The sequence below is a fragment of the Cyclopterus lumpus genome, chromosome 22, assembly GCF_009769545.1.
Source record: "Cyclopterus lumpus isolate fCycLum1 chromosome 22, fCycLum1.pri, whole genome shotgun sequence".
In the NCBI taxonomy this organism is placed as follows: domain Eukaryota; kingdom Metazoa; phylum Chordata; class Actinopteri; order Perciformes; family Cyclopteridae; genus Cyclopterus; species Cyclopterus lumpus.
Genome location: NC_046987.1, coordinates 5,458,283 through 5,476,268, shown reverse-complemented (window position 1 = coordinate 5,476,268; position 17,986 = coordinate 5,458,283). Strand labels below are relative to the sequence as shown.

At 41.8% G+C, this 17,986-nt stretch overlaps 2 protein-coding genes across 2 annotated transcripts; both read right to left on the bottom strand.

Moving 5' to 3' along the window:
- Nucleotides 1-4,013: 4,013 nt before the first annotated feature.
- LOC117751542 (b(0,+)-type amino acid transporter 1-like) lies at nt 4,014-9,413 on the bottom strand. The gene is made up of 2 exons (XM_034563460.1): nt 8,715-9,413; nt 4,014-4,541 (listed from the first exon to the last, which is right to left on the bottom strand). Exons 1-2 carry the CDS (start codon nt 9,411-9,413, stop codon nt 4,014-4,016), a joined length of 1,227 nt encoding a protein of 408 aa, XP_034419351.1.
- Nucleotides 9,414-10,569: 1,156 nt separating this feature from the next.
- On the bottom strand, nt 10,570-17,104 carry utp25 (UTP25 small subunit processor component). The gene is made up of 12 exons (XM_034525545.1): nt 16,964-17,104; nt 16,212-16,251; nt 15,812-15,992; nt 15,493-15,723; nt 15,211-15,299; nt 14,709-15,119; nt 13,858-14,074; nt 13,564-13,766; nt 13,027-13,212; nt 12,764-12,873; nt 11,986-12,231; nt 10,570-11,211 (listed from the first exon to the last, which is right to left on the bottom strand). Exons 1-12 carry the CDS (start codon nt 17,062-17,064, stop codon nt 10,956-10,958), a joined length of 2,271 nt encoding a protein of 756 aa, XP_034381436.1. The 5' UTR covers nt 17,065-17,104; the 3' UTR covers nt 10,570-10,955.
- Between the last annotated feature and the right edge of the window lie 882 nt (nt 17,105-17,986).

The window sequence follows — 17,986 nt, the reverse complement described above, 5'->3', positions numbered from 1 at the left end:
CTGTAGATTAACTGCTAAATATTGGGTAATATTGAAACTATGCATGTTCACAACAGGAAGTAAATTCACCCTTTAAGAGCACTAGACCAAAGCGTAGCCTTAGACTTTGCTCATGACTTCATGTTGTCTTGACAACGATCATATTTTCCCTTTTTACAGCAAAGCTTTATGAGTTTGTGTCTAAATCTTTTAAATACTGCTTGTTCCGAGATTATTGCTCTGGCAGTGTAAAACAGACGTTGAGATTCTTCTGCTTGTCTTTCAATTATTAACAGGGCATGGACAAATTGAAAATAGTTTCAGTTTTAACAGTCCTGTTATTTGTAATGACATGTCAATTGTAGGGCTGTCAACCAAGATGTTCAAATGTTTAGTTTATAGTTGAATAGTAAAAGAAAACAAACAGATAATGTGCAAAAATTGATGTTCAATTAGTTCGAACCTGTGTGTTTTTAAAGAGTAAACATTTGAATGTCACTTTTGGCCAATTATGACAGTCCTACCAAACTGACCAGTCATTCCCCAATTGCATTTGTTTCATTCAGGAGTTTGAATGCTCCTTTTCCCCCATTAATAGGAGTTGTCTGGGTTAGAACTCCCATCTTACAGGGGAATGCATTAATATATACACAATAATAACATATTACTTACACCACATTTTAGTACTATAAATGTCATGGCCAAGCCGTGCCTCCTGCCTGTACATGTGTGTGTGGTAGGGGCGTGGCTCCGAACTGATCTCCACCTGGCTCCCTGATTACACCAACCTCACCTGCTCAAGCAACCAAGCTGCCTTCAATCCACTAATCACCCTGCTGGATACCTACCCCGGTTCCTCAGCCACTCGTCTCCAGATCGTTGTCTCAACTAACCTGGTAGTGACTGATCCTGGCTGCTCTGGTGACAATTTACTTCAGATATTTAACCTAATAGTTTTTGCCTTGCCTCAGACCCTGTTTTTTTGTTCTCACAGTCAGCCATCCTCCCGGTTCCCCAGTCTGTCTGCCTTTCCCTGCCTGGATCCCCCCCGCCTGGATTTCCCTGCCATTCCCTGACTGTTCCTCCGTAGCTGTTTCCCTGGCAATAAACTATTTCCCCCTTCTACTCCCTGGTCTGCGTTTGGGTCCGCCACCACATATCGTAACAGTAGATCCTCTGCTGATAGGCGAATGTCACCAGGGGATCCACCTGATATTCAATACAAATGTGAGGTTACTCTTAAAAAAAAAAAGAGCCTACAGTTTGTTTGATATGTGTCGTTTTATCTTACAAGCTGTGGAAGCCTGAGACATCCTCACCCTCATTGACGCAAGCTGGCACGCCTGGTGTTTATTTGATATGGTTGAGAATATATATGCAGGTCAGAGTGACCCAAGGACAACGTGATGGTTTGACAAGATACACACAGGGTCAGAGTGACCCAAGGACAACGTGATGGTTTGACAAGATACACACAGGGTCAGAGTGACCCAAGGACAACGTGAGGGTTTGACAAGATACACACAGGGTCAGAGTGACCCAAGGACAACGTGATGGTTTGACAAGATACACACAGGGTCAGAGTGACCCAAGGACAATGGGATGGTTTGACAAGATACACACAGGGTCAGAGTGACCCAAGGACAACGTGATGGTTTGACAAGATACACACAGGGTCAGAGTGACCCAAGGACAACGTGATGGTTTGACAAGATACACACAGGGTCAGAGTGACCCAAGGACAACGGGAGGGTTTGACAAGATACACACAGAGTCAGAGTGACCCGAGGACAACGTGAGGGTTTGACAAGATACACACAGAGTCAGAGTGACCCAAGGACAACGTGATGGTTTGACAAGATACACACAGAGTCAGAGTGACCCGAGGACAACGGGAGGGTTTGACAAGATACACACAGAGTCAGAGTGACCCAAGGACAATGGGAGGGTTTGACAAGATACACACAGGGTCAGAGTGACCCAAGGACAACGTGATGGTTTGACAAGATACACACAGTCAGAGTGACCCAAGGACAACGGGAGGGTCGGGGAGATGTACACTCTGGGAGATGGGTCAGAGGGACCCAGGAGGGTTTGGGACACATGAAAAGTGTTTTTCACCTCAACTGGCTCCACTAATGGGAAGCAGCAATAGTCCTGCTTCAAGCTCCTTCTGGATGACAAGTTCCTCACACTACCACTAGAGTGAGCCCAACCACTCTGAGGAGGGAAAAGTCATTGTGTCTCTGTATCAGTGATTCACTCTTTTGGTCACAACCTGAAGTTCATGTTCATAGGTGAGTATTGGAATATAAATTGAGTGGTAAATTGGCGAGATACACACAGGGTCAGAGTGACCAAAGGACCCGAGGACAAGCCCTTGGCATTTCACCTTGGGAGACATTACTAATTTAATTCAATTAAATTCAATGTATTTTGTATCGCCCAAAATCACAAATCATAAATGTGGGCTTTAAAATCTCTACACATACGGCATCCTCTGTCCCGGGACCCTCACATCAATACAGGAACTCCCACCCAAAACACCTTTTGGTCTACCAGGGGCTATAGTCCACGGTATCATGTCTCCCAGGATCACAGGCTACCACAACCCCGTACACTACAATAAGGGAGCAATTTCCAGAAGAAATACAAAGTCAAATAATAATGAAACAAAAAAAAAAGGTGATATGCTGAGTTCTATTTTGAGATAGCAGGTACAGAGAGCTCCCAAAGGCACTTCTTTCCCCCCCCTTTTTTTTGCCAAATGTTTTTATGGTCTTTTCCACACAAGACAGAACAAGGCACACCAAAAAGTACATATAGGCACTTGGAGATATTTCAATCAGAGATATCAGTGGCATGATTTGTTGCTGGGCATTACTGACTGTTTCTCAGGAGAAACAAAAATTAAAATAACAGTATATGTGACAGATATGTACATGTGTACATGCACAGATAGATACATATTATACGCCACAAATAGAAGGCTCCCCACATTCCCTGATGTGACAAATGGTCGACTAAAGGGTTACAACACAATCTCCCCCTCCAGAAACTCCATAAATGAGCTCCAGAGGTTTTGCCAGTAACTGATTAAAAGGCAGTGGTAATCATTGTCAATGCGCACAAATGTATATCTTAACAAGGATTTGTCGAGCTCCTAAATTACTGCATACAGCTCTTTGCACAATATTTCAATTAGTTTTCAATACAAGGACTCAGCTATCTTTATGCAATGGGATAGCTTCTGTCATTTAAACTGATCCATACTGTAGGAGAAGGTCTCTCTCAGACTTTATTGCTAATTCTAACAGTATACTTTGGGAAAAGCCTGATCTTTGCAGCCATGGCTACCATAAACCAAAAGCCTTGATGAGTAGATCTGAGTGTGAACTTCTGTCATTGTATGTTGTGACATTTTATGTTAAGTCTATCTATCTCTTGACTATAGTAACTATATATACAGTAAATATAGTAAACTAGTAATTAAGCTAATAAAAAGTCATATGAAATTGGATGGACTGGGAGTCCCCGCAGAAACAGTAGGAACAGTTATATGGTGAGACAGCAAGTTCCACCCTACAGGGAGCACCCAAAGGCACTTCTGACAATCAGATGATGTGTGGCAGTGACTGATTCAAAGGCAGTCGTAATCTTTTTCAATGCACAAATATGTGCCATGTGAAATAAATGACTGTATATAGTTCTTCCTGCTAGATTGTTCTGACTTCTCAGTATAATGACTCTGCTATTTGTATGCAATGGAATAGCTTCTGTCATTTAAACTGACCCATACTGTGGGTGAAGGTCTCACAGCCATAGATGCTTTAAACCAAAAACCTTGCTCAGTAGATCTGAGTGTGAACTGTTGTCTTCTGTCATTGCATGTTGGTACTATTGTGCCATTTAATGTATTATTTTCCAACATGTTCAGCACTGTGGTGAAAGATTTCCCCTTGGTTACAATTAAGTCTAAAGTCTAAACGTTTAAAGTATATCTCTTGAATATAGTAACTCTTGGGCATGACAGTTCATTGTACAAACAGAAAACAGTAAACTCTTACTTCTGGGTGTTTCAGCTCCTCGGTTAGATAATTCAAAGTGTTCCACCCATCAAAGGACCACAAGCCCTGATAGAAAGCAATGCCAATGGAGCTGACATCAACATATGTTCCCTCAAAGGAGTTATCGTTATCAAAGTTCTCAGTGTGTCCCTGGAAAAGCATCACAACCCCTCCCAATATGATCACAGCCAGTGCCAGCAGTTTGACGACCATGGAAACCACCTGGATGGTGGTGGCCAAGCGGACGCTGAGACAGTTGACTGCCGTCAGCACCATGATAGCTGCTGCAGCAACCAACTTCAACACCAATTGTGGAGCGGTGCAGTCACTGTAAAAGGGGGCCACGACGTATTCAGCCAAACTCAGTGCAACTCCTGTGGCACTGGCAGGCCTCATGACAGCGATGAAGCTGAGGACAAACATAAAGGCCACCACTTTTCCTGCCGTCTGGTATGACTGTGCCCAGTTCGGCGTAGCAGAGCCCCGCCAGCATGGCTATCAACCCACAGCAAGACCATATAACAAAGCTGGCCCGGGGCTGCCGATGGCAGACAGCACAAACTGGGGCGATATGAAAATCCCGGATCCTATCATGGTTCCAGCAATGAATGACACCGCTCCTATAATCCCCACTTCCCTCTTCAGATTGAGTCTGTCTGAGTTGCTCTCCATTGTCTCACTGCTACTTTCTCCTCAAAATCATTTGGTGGATCCAAGACATATACTATAAGTCACGTGAAATTACACTTTACAGTACGACAAGGCGTGGCGTGGCACTTCGATGATACCCTTGGCAGAAGGCAGTGCCAAGACATGATCAAGACTGAATATAAATAGTCTGCAGACTGCAGGCAAACAACTGACTTAAAAAAGAAAAGGATTTCTGCATACATTATACCCCACAGTTTTAACGATGTGTCCAAAAGATTGTTCGGGCTGAAACCAGTTCTCTTTTATATCAAATCTCTTGTGGCCAGCTTAAGACAGGCTAGCCCTTCCTCCCGATCATGGTCAAACTCAATCAGAACGTTGGAGTTGATTTTAGGGTTTGCTTGAAGCTCAGTAGCTCCCTGACTTACTTAATGGGATGGCAACGATTGTGTATGTAAGACATCTGTTAAACCCCCTTGAAGCAGAAGACAGAAATGATCTGTCATGAGCTTTCGCAACGGACTTGCAATGTTGCAAGAGGGTTAGCTGGAAAGTACCATTGAGCAAGTCAGACCAAAACTAATCACCAACAAAATCCTCACTGCTTGTTAATTATTCTCCCGAAACCCCCAGAGAGGGATGCCCTACAATAGCAATGTATACTTGCACCAAATATTTTAGTTTCAAGAAGTTCAGCAGAGGGACAGGAAGGGTCAGCTGAACTAAAGCACAACCTCCAGTGTCAGTATCAGAGGGAAGTGCCAACAAGGTAAAACTGTCTAAACCACACTGAGAATTTTCACAAGGACTGCTAGTGACTTGAAAACCAGACTGAACTGATGCCTCCAAAGAAACCACAGACGTGGAAGGGGTAGTTTTAATCAGTGCAGGCAACACCCTGGTGGCATTTGTTCTTTGATATCAACACAGTTCTTCTCTTTCTCAATAACCCATCCTTGGCAGGTAGTTAGCATAACTACTTGCCCAGTTTAACCAGGCATTCCTTCCAAAAAGAGAAATTATTGTTTTGTGCCAATGCTTAGGCAAATCAACAAAACGTTCTCTAATTTTTGAGAACCGCTACTTAGCGTAGGCCTCAAACAACCCCTTAGCTACAAATTACCTACCATACTTAAACCTACTCATCTTTTTTTTTGCAAGTGTACTTGTGGATGAACTTTTATTTATGGTCTATTTGCAGCTATTCGTCAATTTACACAAGGCCAGGTTGAATATGCTACTTAATTTAGCAATTGTTAGCTAGCCAAAAGATTTGGAGGGAGTGGTAAAAGTAATAGTAGTTGTTGTATAAAGAGCGACAAAGTATGCTCTGGTAGGTCGGGTTGGATGAATAAGTCAAATACAGACATTTCGACCACCGGTTCTGTGAGAAGACTCATTATTTTCTGTGGTATATTATGTTATAATTTTCAGTTTTCAGTCGCAGTTGGTTAGATAAGTAAAACATACATAGCCTAGTAGGCTAAATGTCGAATGTCTAATGTGTTCCCAGGTCGGGTCCAAATAGCATTGTTGTCTACGGACACCTGGGTGCCTGCCTCATACATACATGTATTTATGATGTCTGCTGTGTACAGTCATGTCGGTAGCTAAAGTCTACTCTTAACTCGAGTGGTTCAACGTTTACAACATGGTTGTAAACATGCATACCTTTCTCATACACATTCGATGTTCCACCTCTGAGAAAACATGTATTACTTTATTTTATTAGGGGGACCACAGCCAGTGACAAAATGTCGGGTCTTGATGGATTACTCATTGGTCCTGCACAATCACTTCAATTTAATAACACAAACACGATAACACGATAGTTCCAATGACACCTCGTTGATTTACTGCGGTCATGTGAGCCGCCGCTTGGAAATGTAATGCACCTCTATTCGTGGTATTACGGTACGAAGGCTTGTAGGCCTACGGCCCAAAAAGCATGGAGATAGACCCATTTCTCAGCAATAATTTCTCCAATTTGATCAAGTCAAAAACAACATTATTTTGGACATTATATGAAATAATATTATAATAACATATGAAGTTACACTACTGTACTGTTTTTAATTGAAAGTCAGCTCAAATTCAATGATTATATTCATAATTGCACAATATTATAACTGTTATTAAAGCAAAGGTTATATTCTATTTCCACTGGATTGTTGTTCATGAGATACTTTGCTATGTTCATGTCTATTCTTTTGAGATTTTACTGTACAGTTTTTGAGAAAATCAAAGGGAAAGACAGCTAAAAAGAAATAATGATATTCAAAATGTTCTAATATTTTTATAGCAGATCTTTAAAAGTTTAAAAAAGACACTGGCTTGTCATTCAGGAGGACCTCTGCTATGTCCATGGTTATTTCCATGAAATTTTACTGTACAGTTTCTAAGAAAACGACAATGTTAGCTAAAAGGAAATAGTGCCATTAATAATTTTTGCTTTGAACCTCTCACAATATACAGTATGTACACACTCAGAAATAAATAAATACATTTTACAGTTGGTAGGAGCAGGAGGAACATCCTAGTCTTGGCTTTTTTCGCAATGTTTTTACTGATATGTTTATTTTTAAATGTTATTTTGTTCGCTTGTGTTGAATTAAACAAATTAGGCTGCATTAACTGTATTTAAGTACTACACATGAATACAATTCTAACATGTACTTAATTTTGTCTTGTAAAAAGTCAAATAAATTGTAACAAAGTTATTGCAATTGATATTAAGTTTGATCAATTATCATGTTTATTAATTATCATTTTAAGTAAGCCATTAAGTAAAAAAACAGCATATACAACAATATTCCAACACACCAACGATTCAGTTATAATTAACACAATCTATTCATGAAGTAGCCATATGGTAAGAACTTTACCAGTATTCATAAAGAAGAACATAGCTAGCCATAGAGACGAAGGAAGCCTTTTCTTCAAGATGCTTTCTCTTTCAGCTTCCTGGACGTTTTCAATAAATGAAGAGACTAAACTCTGACTTAATAATGTTCTCTGTGCCCCTCTGCAATTTGTGCAAGGACCAACAGAGACAAACTATCCCAGTATTAAACTGAGATAGAAGAAGGAACCCTATGAGAAATTGAAGAGAGAAAATCTCAGCAGCCCTTTGCAGTGCTATGTGATCGCCATAGGTCCGTGTGCCATGCTATGTAAGTGTGCATCTAAGTCCTTCCCTTCATCATAGTGTGACAATTTAATAACACAGCACACTAAAATGTACTCAAAATAGGAGAGTAACTGGATCAAAATGTATTCAACGTTTTATATAACAATTGAAAATAACAATGGACATAGTAGGGGGTCCTCTTAAATAATATATATATATATATTATTATATATTAATTATAAATATTAGAAAATTATTAATATTATTTCTTTTTAGCTGACTTTGACTTTGATTTTCTCAAAAACTGTAAAGTAAATTCTCATGGAAATAGCCATGGACATAGTAGAGGTCCTCATAAACAATTTACCAGTGTCATTTGTATATACACTTTTAAGAATCTGATTTAAATAAAGTTCAAATATTGGAAAATTATGAATATAATTGTATCTTTTTAGCAGACTTTAATTTTAACAAAAACTGTACAGTAAAAAAAAATAGAGATGAACAGCAGGGGACCTCATGAACAATAATCCAGTGGAAATATGATATAACCTTTTAAGGATCTGCTTTAATAACAGTTATAATATTGTGAAATTGTGAATATAATCATTGAATTTGAGCTGACTTTCAATTAAAAACAGTACACTAGTGTAACTTGATATGTTATTATATTATTTTATATGTCCAAATGAATGTTGTTTTTGACTTGTTATATCAAATTGGACAAATCATTGCTTAAATAATGGTCTATCTCCGTGCATTTGGGCCGTACAAGCCTCCGTACCGTAACACCATGAATAGAGGTGCATTGCATTTCAAGCGGCGGCTCATTTGACCGAGTATCGGCGGATGCCGGCTCACCTGACCGCAGTGTTCATTTGACTCACCTCTGGACGTTTTAACTCTTCAGTAACATAATTCAGATTGTTCCAGCCATCATAGGACCACAATCCCTGGTAGAAAGCAATACCAATTGGATTGATGGCCAGATTTGTGTTCTCAAAGGAGTCTTCAAAGTGTTCCGTGTGCCCTCTGGCGAGCATCACCAAACCTCCTATTATAATGACTGCCAGTGCCAGAACCTTGACCACCATAAAAAACACTTGGACTGACATTGAAAAGCGAACATTAAGGCAGTTCACGGTGGCGAGCACCACAATAGCAACCGCAGCCACGCACTTCACCAGCGGCACCGGAGGAGGGCAGTCTGGGTAGAAAAAAGCCACGGCGTACTGAGCGAAACTCAGAGAGATGCCGGCGACGCCTGCAGGTCTCACAAATAACACGGAGCTGAAGATCAGCATGAAGGCGACGACCGGCCCCGAAGTCCTGAGGATGTAGATGTACTCCCCGCCGGATTCTGTGATGACGGTGCCCAGCTCAGCGTAGCAGAAAGACGCCAGTATCACCAGTACGCCACAGCACGCCCACACAACCAAGCTGGCTCCAGGGCTGCCGATGGTGTAGAGCACCATCTGCGGGGACATGAAGATCCCAGATCCAATCATTGTCCCTCCGATGAGGGACACGGCTCCCACCAGCCCCAATTCCCGCTTCAGATTCAGCTTCTCTGTCGTGTCGTCCATATTTGTTGTCCACCTACTAGACCATAATTATGTGGCCAAAGTCACTCGGGCAGCAACCCACGGAGTTAATAATTACGTGGTTGGGTTATTTAATGGAGCCGGTTTGACTTTGTACCTTATCTCTGTTTTAAAGGGGAGAACTTGTGCTGTTGTTGCAGAGTGAGCTGGACCCAGAGGTGAACACCAGAGTGAGCTGGACCCAGAGGTTAACACCAGAGTGAGCTGGACCCAGAGGTGAACACCAGAGTGAGCTGGACCCAGAGGTGAACACCAGAGTGAGGTGAACACCAGAGTGAGCTGGACCCAGAGGTGAACACCAGAGTGAGCTGGACCCAGAGGTGAACACCAGAGTGAGTTTAACACCAGAGTGAGCTGGACCCAGAGGTGAACACCAGAGTGAGCTGGACCCAGAGGTGAACACCAGAGTGAGGTGAACACCAGAGTGAGCTGGACCCAGAGGTGAACACCAGAGTGAGCTGGACCCAGAGGTGAACACCAGAGTGAGTTTAACACCAGAGTGAGCTGGACCCAGAGGTGAACACCAGAGTGAGCTGGACCCAGAGGTGAACACCAGAGTGAGGTGGACCCAGAGGTGAACACCAGAGTGAGCTGGACCCAGAGGTGAACACCAGAGTGAGGTGGACCCAGAGGTGAACACCAGAGTGAGCTGGACCCAGAGGTGAACACCAGAGTGAGCTGGACCCAGAGGTGAACAAATCGGACCCGAGATCCTCTCACCGCCAACTGACAGACCTCATTTGTATTTCATGTTTAATTAAAAACATTTTGCAGGACATTTTTGTGAGATTGTGTGGCAGAGCAATAGTCCAATAAACTAAAACTTCTTCTGACTTTAAATATCCTAAAACAAAAAAAACACACCCATGATTCATTTTAAAACACTTATATTGTGGGCATGCCACCATACTAACAATCATAAAAACTCATTGATCATCATTTTAGCACCGTCAGGACACGTATTGCTACAAATATGAACTCTTCAAATAATAAGGAAGATAATCAAAATAATGATATATATATATATATATATATATATATATATATATATATATATATATATATATATATATATATATATATATATATATATATATATATATATATATATATATATATATATATATATATATATACACACACACATACTTTGACAAATCTGTAAACACACAGGCAAGCAGTGAGTGATGCTCACACAGCATATAACAATGTTTTATGATCTCTTCACTCTGGCTTGATGTTTCTAGGTAGCTTCCTCCAACCACACATCAAACAAAGCCCATAAACATGCTTTTCCTTGTGTTTATTGTCCAAAATATAATGGAAAGCTTTCTTACTTAGGCAGTACACTTTTCTTATGTCAAACCAGTTACCCTGCTATGTGTCACATGGAAATCCACGATCACAGACCTGCATTCAACATCTTTCTTGTTACAGAAGGAAGACCCTGAATTGAGTGTAACAGTGTGCAGTAGACATCTCCCAGGGTTTCATGATGTGGTGCCTCTTGTCAGCCCACCTCCATCAGGAAGCTTTATCGTCCCCTCCTGTAACAAAGAGGTGCACAGTCTTGTTGGAGTGCAGCATCTGTCCGGCCCGCTGAGCTCCCGTGACGGCAGCTAACTTGTGAGCGTCGTAGCGGGAGTAGAGGGCGGTGCCGGTCCAGCTGGCCTCCTCCCCTCGACCCCCTGCTGCCAGCATGTTACACACCTCGCTGTAGAAGTGGGGGAAGGAGGGCAATCCATAGAATATCAGGTTCTGGATCCCTTTGATGGTGTACCTAAAAAAGAAGAAGTGAGAGTTTCTTACGGGCTCAACAATTTATGTTCAAGACCATTCTAATACTACATATGTCATTAAATACCCGTTACACAGACATACCAGGCAGAGAATGGAGCAACAGTAGACGTGATAGTCGAGAACAATTACGTATTTTATAACACTTTCAGTATTTTTCAGAAGGTTCTGATTATTTCTTTATACTGCTGATTATTGCTATTTTTATAACTCCACAAAAAAGTATTAAACAGCCTCCTGTGCATAAAACTCTTAAGTGTGTAATGTCTCCCAGCAGCCTCCAATCTGATAGAAATACATTGTTTAACTAACAACATTGCCTACGGTAGTAACTTTTTTTGTATTTTCCTTCAGAAAGGTTAAAAGAATTGTTATTCTCATTTGAAGTACAATTTCAGCCTATATACATAATGTTTTAATTATCAATAAACCACAATAAAGATGCTAGTCACGGGACATTAATAAACCAGAGTAAAAGATCTTGAACGCTGACTTCACAAAACCTGAAGCGAGAGGTCTAACTTTTGAACTCTGTAAAAGGTATATCTGTATCCTCGGTGTTATCACAATTGGTGACATGTAAACTCGTAACAATGTAAAGACAGTCTTTAAGGGCTTTACTATGGATGGCCTTGGAGTGACTCCAGGAATCAATATCACCAGAATGCTCATCATACTCATCGTTTGTTATTTATGGCTGCCCTTCCACTAAACAACCATTGTCTTTCAGCAAGAAAAAGAGTTTATAAGTGCTGACCTCTTGTAGAAGTGAAAGCGTTCAGTGAAGAGCAGGAAGTGTTTATCCCCTTTCTCGAAGAAGTGTCTGGCTCGGGACACCTCTGACTTGCTGGAATACTCGCAGATGCTGGTAAAGTTGATCTCCTCTTTCTTCATGTAGTTGCGCAACCGGATGTAGTCGAAGTAAGACGGGATGTAGATCAGAGTGTGGGACATAACCGAGTCCCTGTACTGAGGCAGCACTTTGTCTACAAAGAACTGAAACCTACAGGCAGGATGGGGAACAGCGGAAATAAAATACAAAATAAATATAAATGTGGTTTGGATCAACCAAACATTTGTCAAGATCTCATGATCCGATATCATATATTATTATCAATTTAAAGAAAATTGATTTCTTTCGACCTTGATTTAAATGTGCTAATATCATAAAAACAAGGGATTTGCTATAAATACAAAAGGAGCGGAACATTACTGTTTAAAGTTGACATCAAATGAAAAATACATCCTTTTAGACAACATCCCGGGTCATATTGTGAACCTATTTAACGATATATTAAAAAAAATCTATAAAGAATAAATGTGTGTTAAGTGTGCTTATGTAAACTAGTCCCAACCAATAATATGATGACATCCATCTAAATCAATCTGCAACTCTTAGCGACAAGACAGCCGTGTTCTGGCCTCCAGTGTAGCTTCACTGAATCAAAGGCAACGTGATATTCCCGCAAAAGCATTTGAAAACCCCTGGCCCGACTGTGGTGGCGTCACAAGGGTCTCATGTGGGAAGACCTTACCGGGCATCGTGGTCCATGAAGCTGTCACAGGAGAACATCTGAAACACATGAGGCAGCTGAACCAGCACCTGGCAGATGGAACCCGTTTTCGGCATGTTCTTAGTGGCAATCTGAGACAGAAACCACACAGGGAATTATCCACATGCTGAGGATTAACTCAAGCAATGAGATCATTTCTGCCTTTAGCCGTGTGTTCAACTAAATTACAGCCCGTGCTGAATGCTCAGCGAGAGGTGTAATAGTTAACTGTAATGGGTACCTACCTGTCCTCGGTAGTTGGCGCAGTGCTTCTTGGTGAGGATGTTGTTGATCTGTGGGTCCTGGATGGAGCTGAACACCAGCGTCTGCCGGTAGTGTCCGGCCCAATTGTTCAGGTTCCACATCCTCACCCTGGAGAAGTCCACTCCATGAGAGTCCAGCGGCTGCAGGTTTATGTGCTTCATCACATGCTGCAGAGGGGTGGACAATGTACATTTTTTATTATAAAACATCCAATCTCTACGGACACCTTAACCAGACCAGCTTTCGACTGGTTTGTTAAAAACAATTGTTATCCATAGAGTATTTATTACAACAAAGTTTTAAAATGTGACAATGTTACCAATCGGATTCCAAAAATAGTAACAACCTCGAGTCAAACTCAAATCTAAAAAGGCTCAATGCTGCTGCAGTGCTTCCATTTCTTAAATGCCAAATTATAACAATTGTTGTTTAACAGCAGATGGCGCCACATCCTTCCCAACAGTGAAAAAACACAACCCCACAGTAATGTGTCACATCGAACAGGTGTGTGTTCTTACCAAGACGTGTTCCCAGTTCTGCATGAGCAAGACGTCTGCCTGGTCCACCACTAGCAGATCGATGGAGGAGAGGAAGTCAAAGTCTCGCTTACTTTCCCCGTCTGCTCCCAGCACCGTACGGAGGCCCAGCGGTGACGCAATGATGATGTCCGACGAATAAAAGGGGGAGTACAGGCGTATGCTGCTCCTCACAATGGAGAGGCCTGGCGAGGAGAGAGACGGTGACAAGGACTCAGACAGGAAGACTTGGTGGTTTGTCCAAAAGTTGGTCGACGTCTGTTTTCAAGAGCGTACCTATCCTGAAGTGATCGTCCACGTTGCCTGAGAAGATGGCGCTGTAATCGTCTGGTCTCTGCAGATTGGGCGGCTTGTCATCGGCCTCTTCGCCAAACTCTTCCTTGAACCTCTTCTTGTTGCTGACCACGATCTTCTTGCCTTTGGTCTCCAGCAAGCTGATGAATGTCTGGACGACCCGCAGAGCTCCGCCTCGGAACGGGACGAGGATCAGGACCTGGCGTATTTAAAAATAATCATTACAACCGGGCAGGAAAAAAGAAGAAGTATATTGCGCTTTTGAGTTGAAGTGTTTAGAAAAGTGATGATAGCAGATCCCATTAAGGTACCTAAATAACCCTTAGTGAGCCGTACTGCCGCTTCTGCTGATGGAGTGGAGCATCAACTAATGCAATTAGGGAGTTCCTCTCAGATCACTCATGCATACGACATGACTGCTGGAATAGATTATGTGAAATGTAGTTTATTTTACTCACACACATGCAGGGAGACTTTAAAAGCACATGATTTCCCTAAAGTTACTTTGAGACAAATGCATTTTCACACCAAAACAAAGTTTCAATGATTTCTTAAGTTGTACAATGTGACTACAAAATCCGCAATGCATCTGAGGCATGATGGGACACACACATTGAAGTGTGATCCAGCCTGAGGACAGTGGTCCAGACTGCTGTACATTAAGATGTATAATTTGCACTCACAGTATGCGTGAAATTAGCTTGATATTTGAGACTAAAACAGGCACAATTTGCAACGGAAGGAGAGTTTAAACAATGTGCCGTTTAGTGGAGCTTAGAAATGTTAGATGGAGCTCTGTTAAAAAGCCAAACCTAACGTAACCGGTACTTTACCTTGGGCCGGGTCAGTCCTTGGTCTCTGGGTTCGTCCTGCGGATCAGCTCCAGGTTTAGCTTTGGTTTTCTGCTCCCTTAGCAGCGCGTTGTGAGACAGGACCCGAGAGTTGGCCTTCAGTACGTGGTTGAGCACGTGGAGGCAGTACGCACTGCAGACCTGAGGGCCATGGGTCACAGGACAGGTTTCTGGGTAGTAGAGGTCCTTGTAGGAGCCCATAAGAGCTAGCAGCTCAAGCTGCAAGGGGCTGATCTCACCAGCCAGCCCCTTAGGGTTGGAGGTTTGCTTCAGATCCTTCCAGCGGGTCTTCAAAACTTTGTGGAAAACTGGCAGGTTTGTGTCTTTTTGTGGGCCGATGGCTCCAAACCTCTCCAGGGGAAAGGTGCAGAGTAAAGTGCCTAATTTTGGCCACTAAATGTGGGGAAAGGCAAAGATAGTAAGGCACATCAGCTGCAGTTTGAATTAATTTGAATGAAAGTGCACAGAATTTTGTATTTAATACCGTGATCTGAGTCTTGGCTTTGCTGCCAGATTCTATCTTCTGCACATCCTCTTCTCCAAGCTCTGCATCTAAATGCTGCAGAAACATGTCTGCGTGTACAGAAATGTCAGACACACCGCAGTCAAATTACAAGCCTCAACTTTTATAATTGAGCAAGCAGGACATTCATTTGAAAAACAAAATGACATGAAATGCATCTGTTAGAGGGGACATAAATCGGACAAAACTAATGACTATAAAACTGTTATTTGAACTGAATTTGCTGAGCCGTGGTAGCAGTACCTTTGCCGTCTTGCTGCTCTGCAGAGCTTTCAGCATCCCCCTGTCCTCCTCCGTCGGGGAAGTCGCTCTCCAGACAGAACTGGGTCTCATGCTCCTCGTCTACGAACTCATCCCCTGCCTCCTTCTCCTCCCCTTCTACTGCCTCAGTCACAGTCTTGTCTGCATTCTCGGGCTCGTCTTCTCCCGCTTCATCACCGTGCTCACTGTCGTCAGCAACTCCATCACTTTCCCCTGCAATGAAAAAGAACAACACTGTTCAGTTGACTGCAATATGCTGGCCCACACGGTCCTCAAATGGGATGGAAAATAAACAACTCACCTTCATCAAGAAGCTCCTCTTCTTCATCTTCCTCGTCGGTGCTCTCCTCTTCACTCTTGTCATTACTGGAGGGTTGGCTGAGAGTAGAGAGAAGCTTCTGATAGGCCGTTTTCTGCTCTGGTTCCTCCTCCTCCTCCTCCAGCTCATCAGGCTCAACGTCTGACTGTACTGGGCTTGCCGGCTGTAACAGAGGTGAGGGCATAACACCTTTCAATTTATAATATTATTATATTGGCATTGGGAAAATATTACACAACTGCAGGTCAACAGCGACTTGGGTTATATATATATATATACCACTGAAAACACTTCATCTTTGCGCAGTGACAGTTACTTATATCATATTGCATGAATTATCCTTTATGATTTATATCATGAGGAATTGTAATGCACTACTCACCAGTTCCAATATCTCAGTTCTTTCAGGTCTTGCATCGACTCTGTCAACAAAACACACACACACAAAGCGAAATGTAGTTGCTGAGACAACTAGCACCATCTATTAAGACCACAAAGTTGACTAAAAGAAAAGCACAGGCTTGGTCCTCGGGGCTGCTTGTTGACGTCTTACTTTTAGATCATACAGACAACAACTGACATGTAACTGAGAACAGGATGCATTTTGGGAGAATGGGTTCAAAGAGGAAAGCATCCACGCTTCTTTGCTTAATGTGGTGTAACCTTTGGAGTGTTTTAAATAATTATACCATTGTTTGTCTAGTGCACACGTGTAAGTCAACGTTCACCCCACGCGACTGCTATCCTCGTACTGCTGCTAGCCATTTGGCTCTTTAATAGTTTATCACAGAACGGGATCCCCTTGAGCATCCATTAACTAACGTTGTGTTAGCTAATGGATGCTCAACTTTCATTTGGACAAAGAAATACGAAATTGGGAATAACAAACAGCTACATTCATAAATATTGCATATATATATTTATAGTAGGGAAAACCGTTTCGGGTGTGTCAATGACGTTACGGTTCAGCTTCTTCGAAAAGGATAACGTTAGTTTTACATATTTACTAGTAACACACATCTAACAGTTAGTTAACACACTGCACACTGAATCTGGCTCGAAGGCAACTTAACGTTAGCTAGTTGGCGAACATAAAAGTAGCTGAATCTTTCATTTGTCCGCCGCACTGCTTACTCGTCGTGGAACGGATGCTCCTCTCCGAACTCCTTCAAGTGTTTCTTCTGCTTTTTGGTTAAAGAAGTGAAAAGCTGTTTGTTCTGGCTCCTTTTCCCCATGTTGACAGGGTGCTGCACGTGCGCTTCTCCAGCTTCTTCGGTGGTGGTGAATCAGTAGCTGTATGACTGCCACCTAGAGGTCTGGTGTGGAGTTCACCCCTGGTCGGTCACAATAAAGGTTTGATGCTCATATGTTGCTTCGAAGTCTCCTGAGATATACAGTTATATATATATATATATATATATATATATATATATATATATATATATATATTCAGAAATAGTATTACTAACAAAGCCATTATTAAACCAATATAAATGATGATCAATAGGACAGATCAGTAGGACAGATGATTAGTCATCAGTCTTAGAGGGAGCATACCTTGTTTTAATTGATGGCAAATAATAGCTTTCTGGCAATACAAACAAATGACAAAATAAACCCTTAAAATGTGTTAAATAAACAAATAATTGAATGTAGAAACAATCTTTATTTCTCATACATACACATATATACAGGGCCATAATATTTATGGACAGTTAATATGCTGGTATGGAGAAAATGTTTGTTAATTTCCTATACATTGCTGGAACGCTTCTTCGTCTGACACGCGCGCGCGTGTGTGTGTGTGTGTGTGTGTGTGTGTGTGTGTGTGTGTTTGTACGTATACAGTCAGGGCCATAAGTATTTGGACTATGACACCATTTATATTTCTAATTTCAATTGCAATTGCCTATACACAACTGCAATGGATTTTAAATAAAGCAGGCAATGTGTGGTTGAAGTGTAGACTTTCAGCTTTATTTCAATGGATATAACAAAACTATTGCATCAACTGTTTAAGAATTACAGCCATTTTTACACAGTCCCCCACATTTTCAGAGGTTCAGAAGTAAATGGACAAACTAACATAATAGTGAATATAATGATAATTGCTAATACTTGTAGGGAAATCCTTTGCAGTCAACAACCAGTCTTACA

Excerpts from the sequence above, each read along its gene's own strand:
- utp25 (XM_034525545.1), bottom strand. The coding sequence starts at position 17,064 with ATGGGGAAAAGGAGCCAGAACAAACAGCTTTTCACTTCTTTAACCAAA. Across the intron at positions 16,252-16,963 it reads GAGCATCCGTTCCACGACGA|AGTCGATGCAAGACCTGAAA; the intron begins GTAAGCAGTGCG and ends TTTTGTTGACAG. Across the intron at positions 15,300-15,492 it reads AGAGCAGCAAGACGGCAAAG|ACATGTTTCTGCAGCATTTA; the intron begins GTACTGCTACCA and ends CTGTACACGCAG.
- LOC117751542 (XM_034563460.1), bottom strand. The coding sequence starts at position 9,413 with ATGGACGACACGACAGAGAAGCTGAATCTGAAGCGGGAATTGGGGCTG. Across the intron at positions 4,542-8,714 it reads AAGAGTTAAAACGTCCAGAG|CCATGCTGGCGGGGCTCTGC; the intron begins GTGAGTCAAATG and ends GTGGGTTGATAG.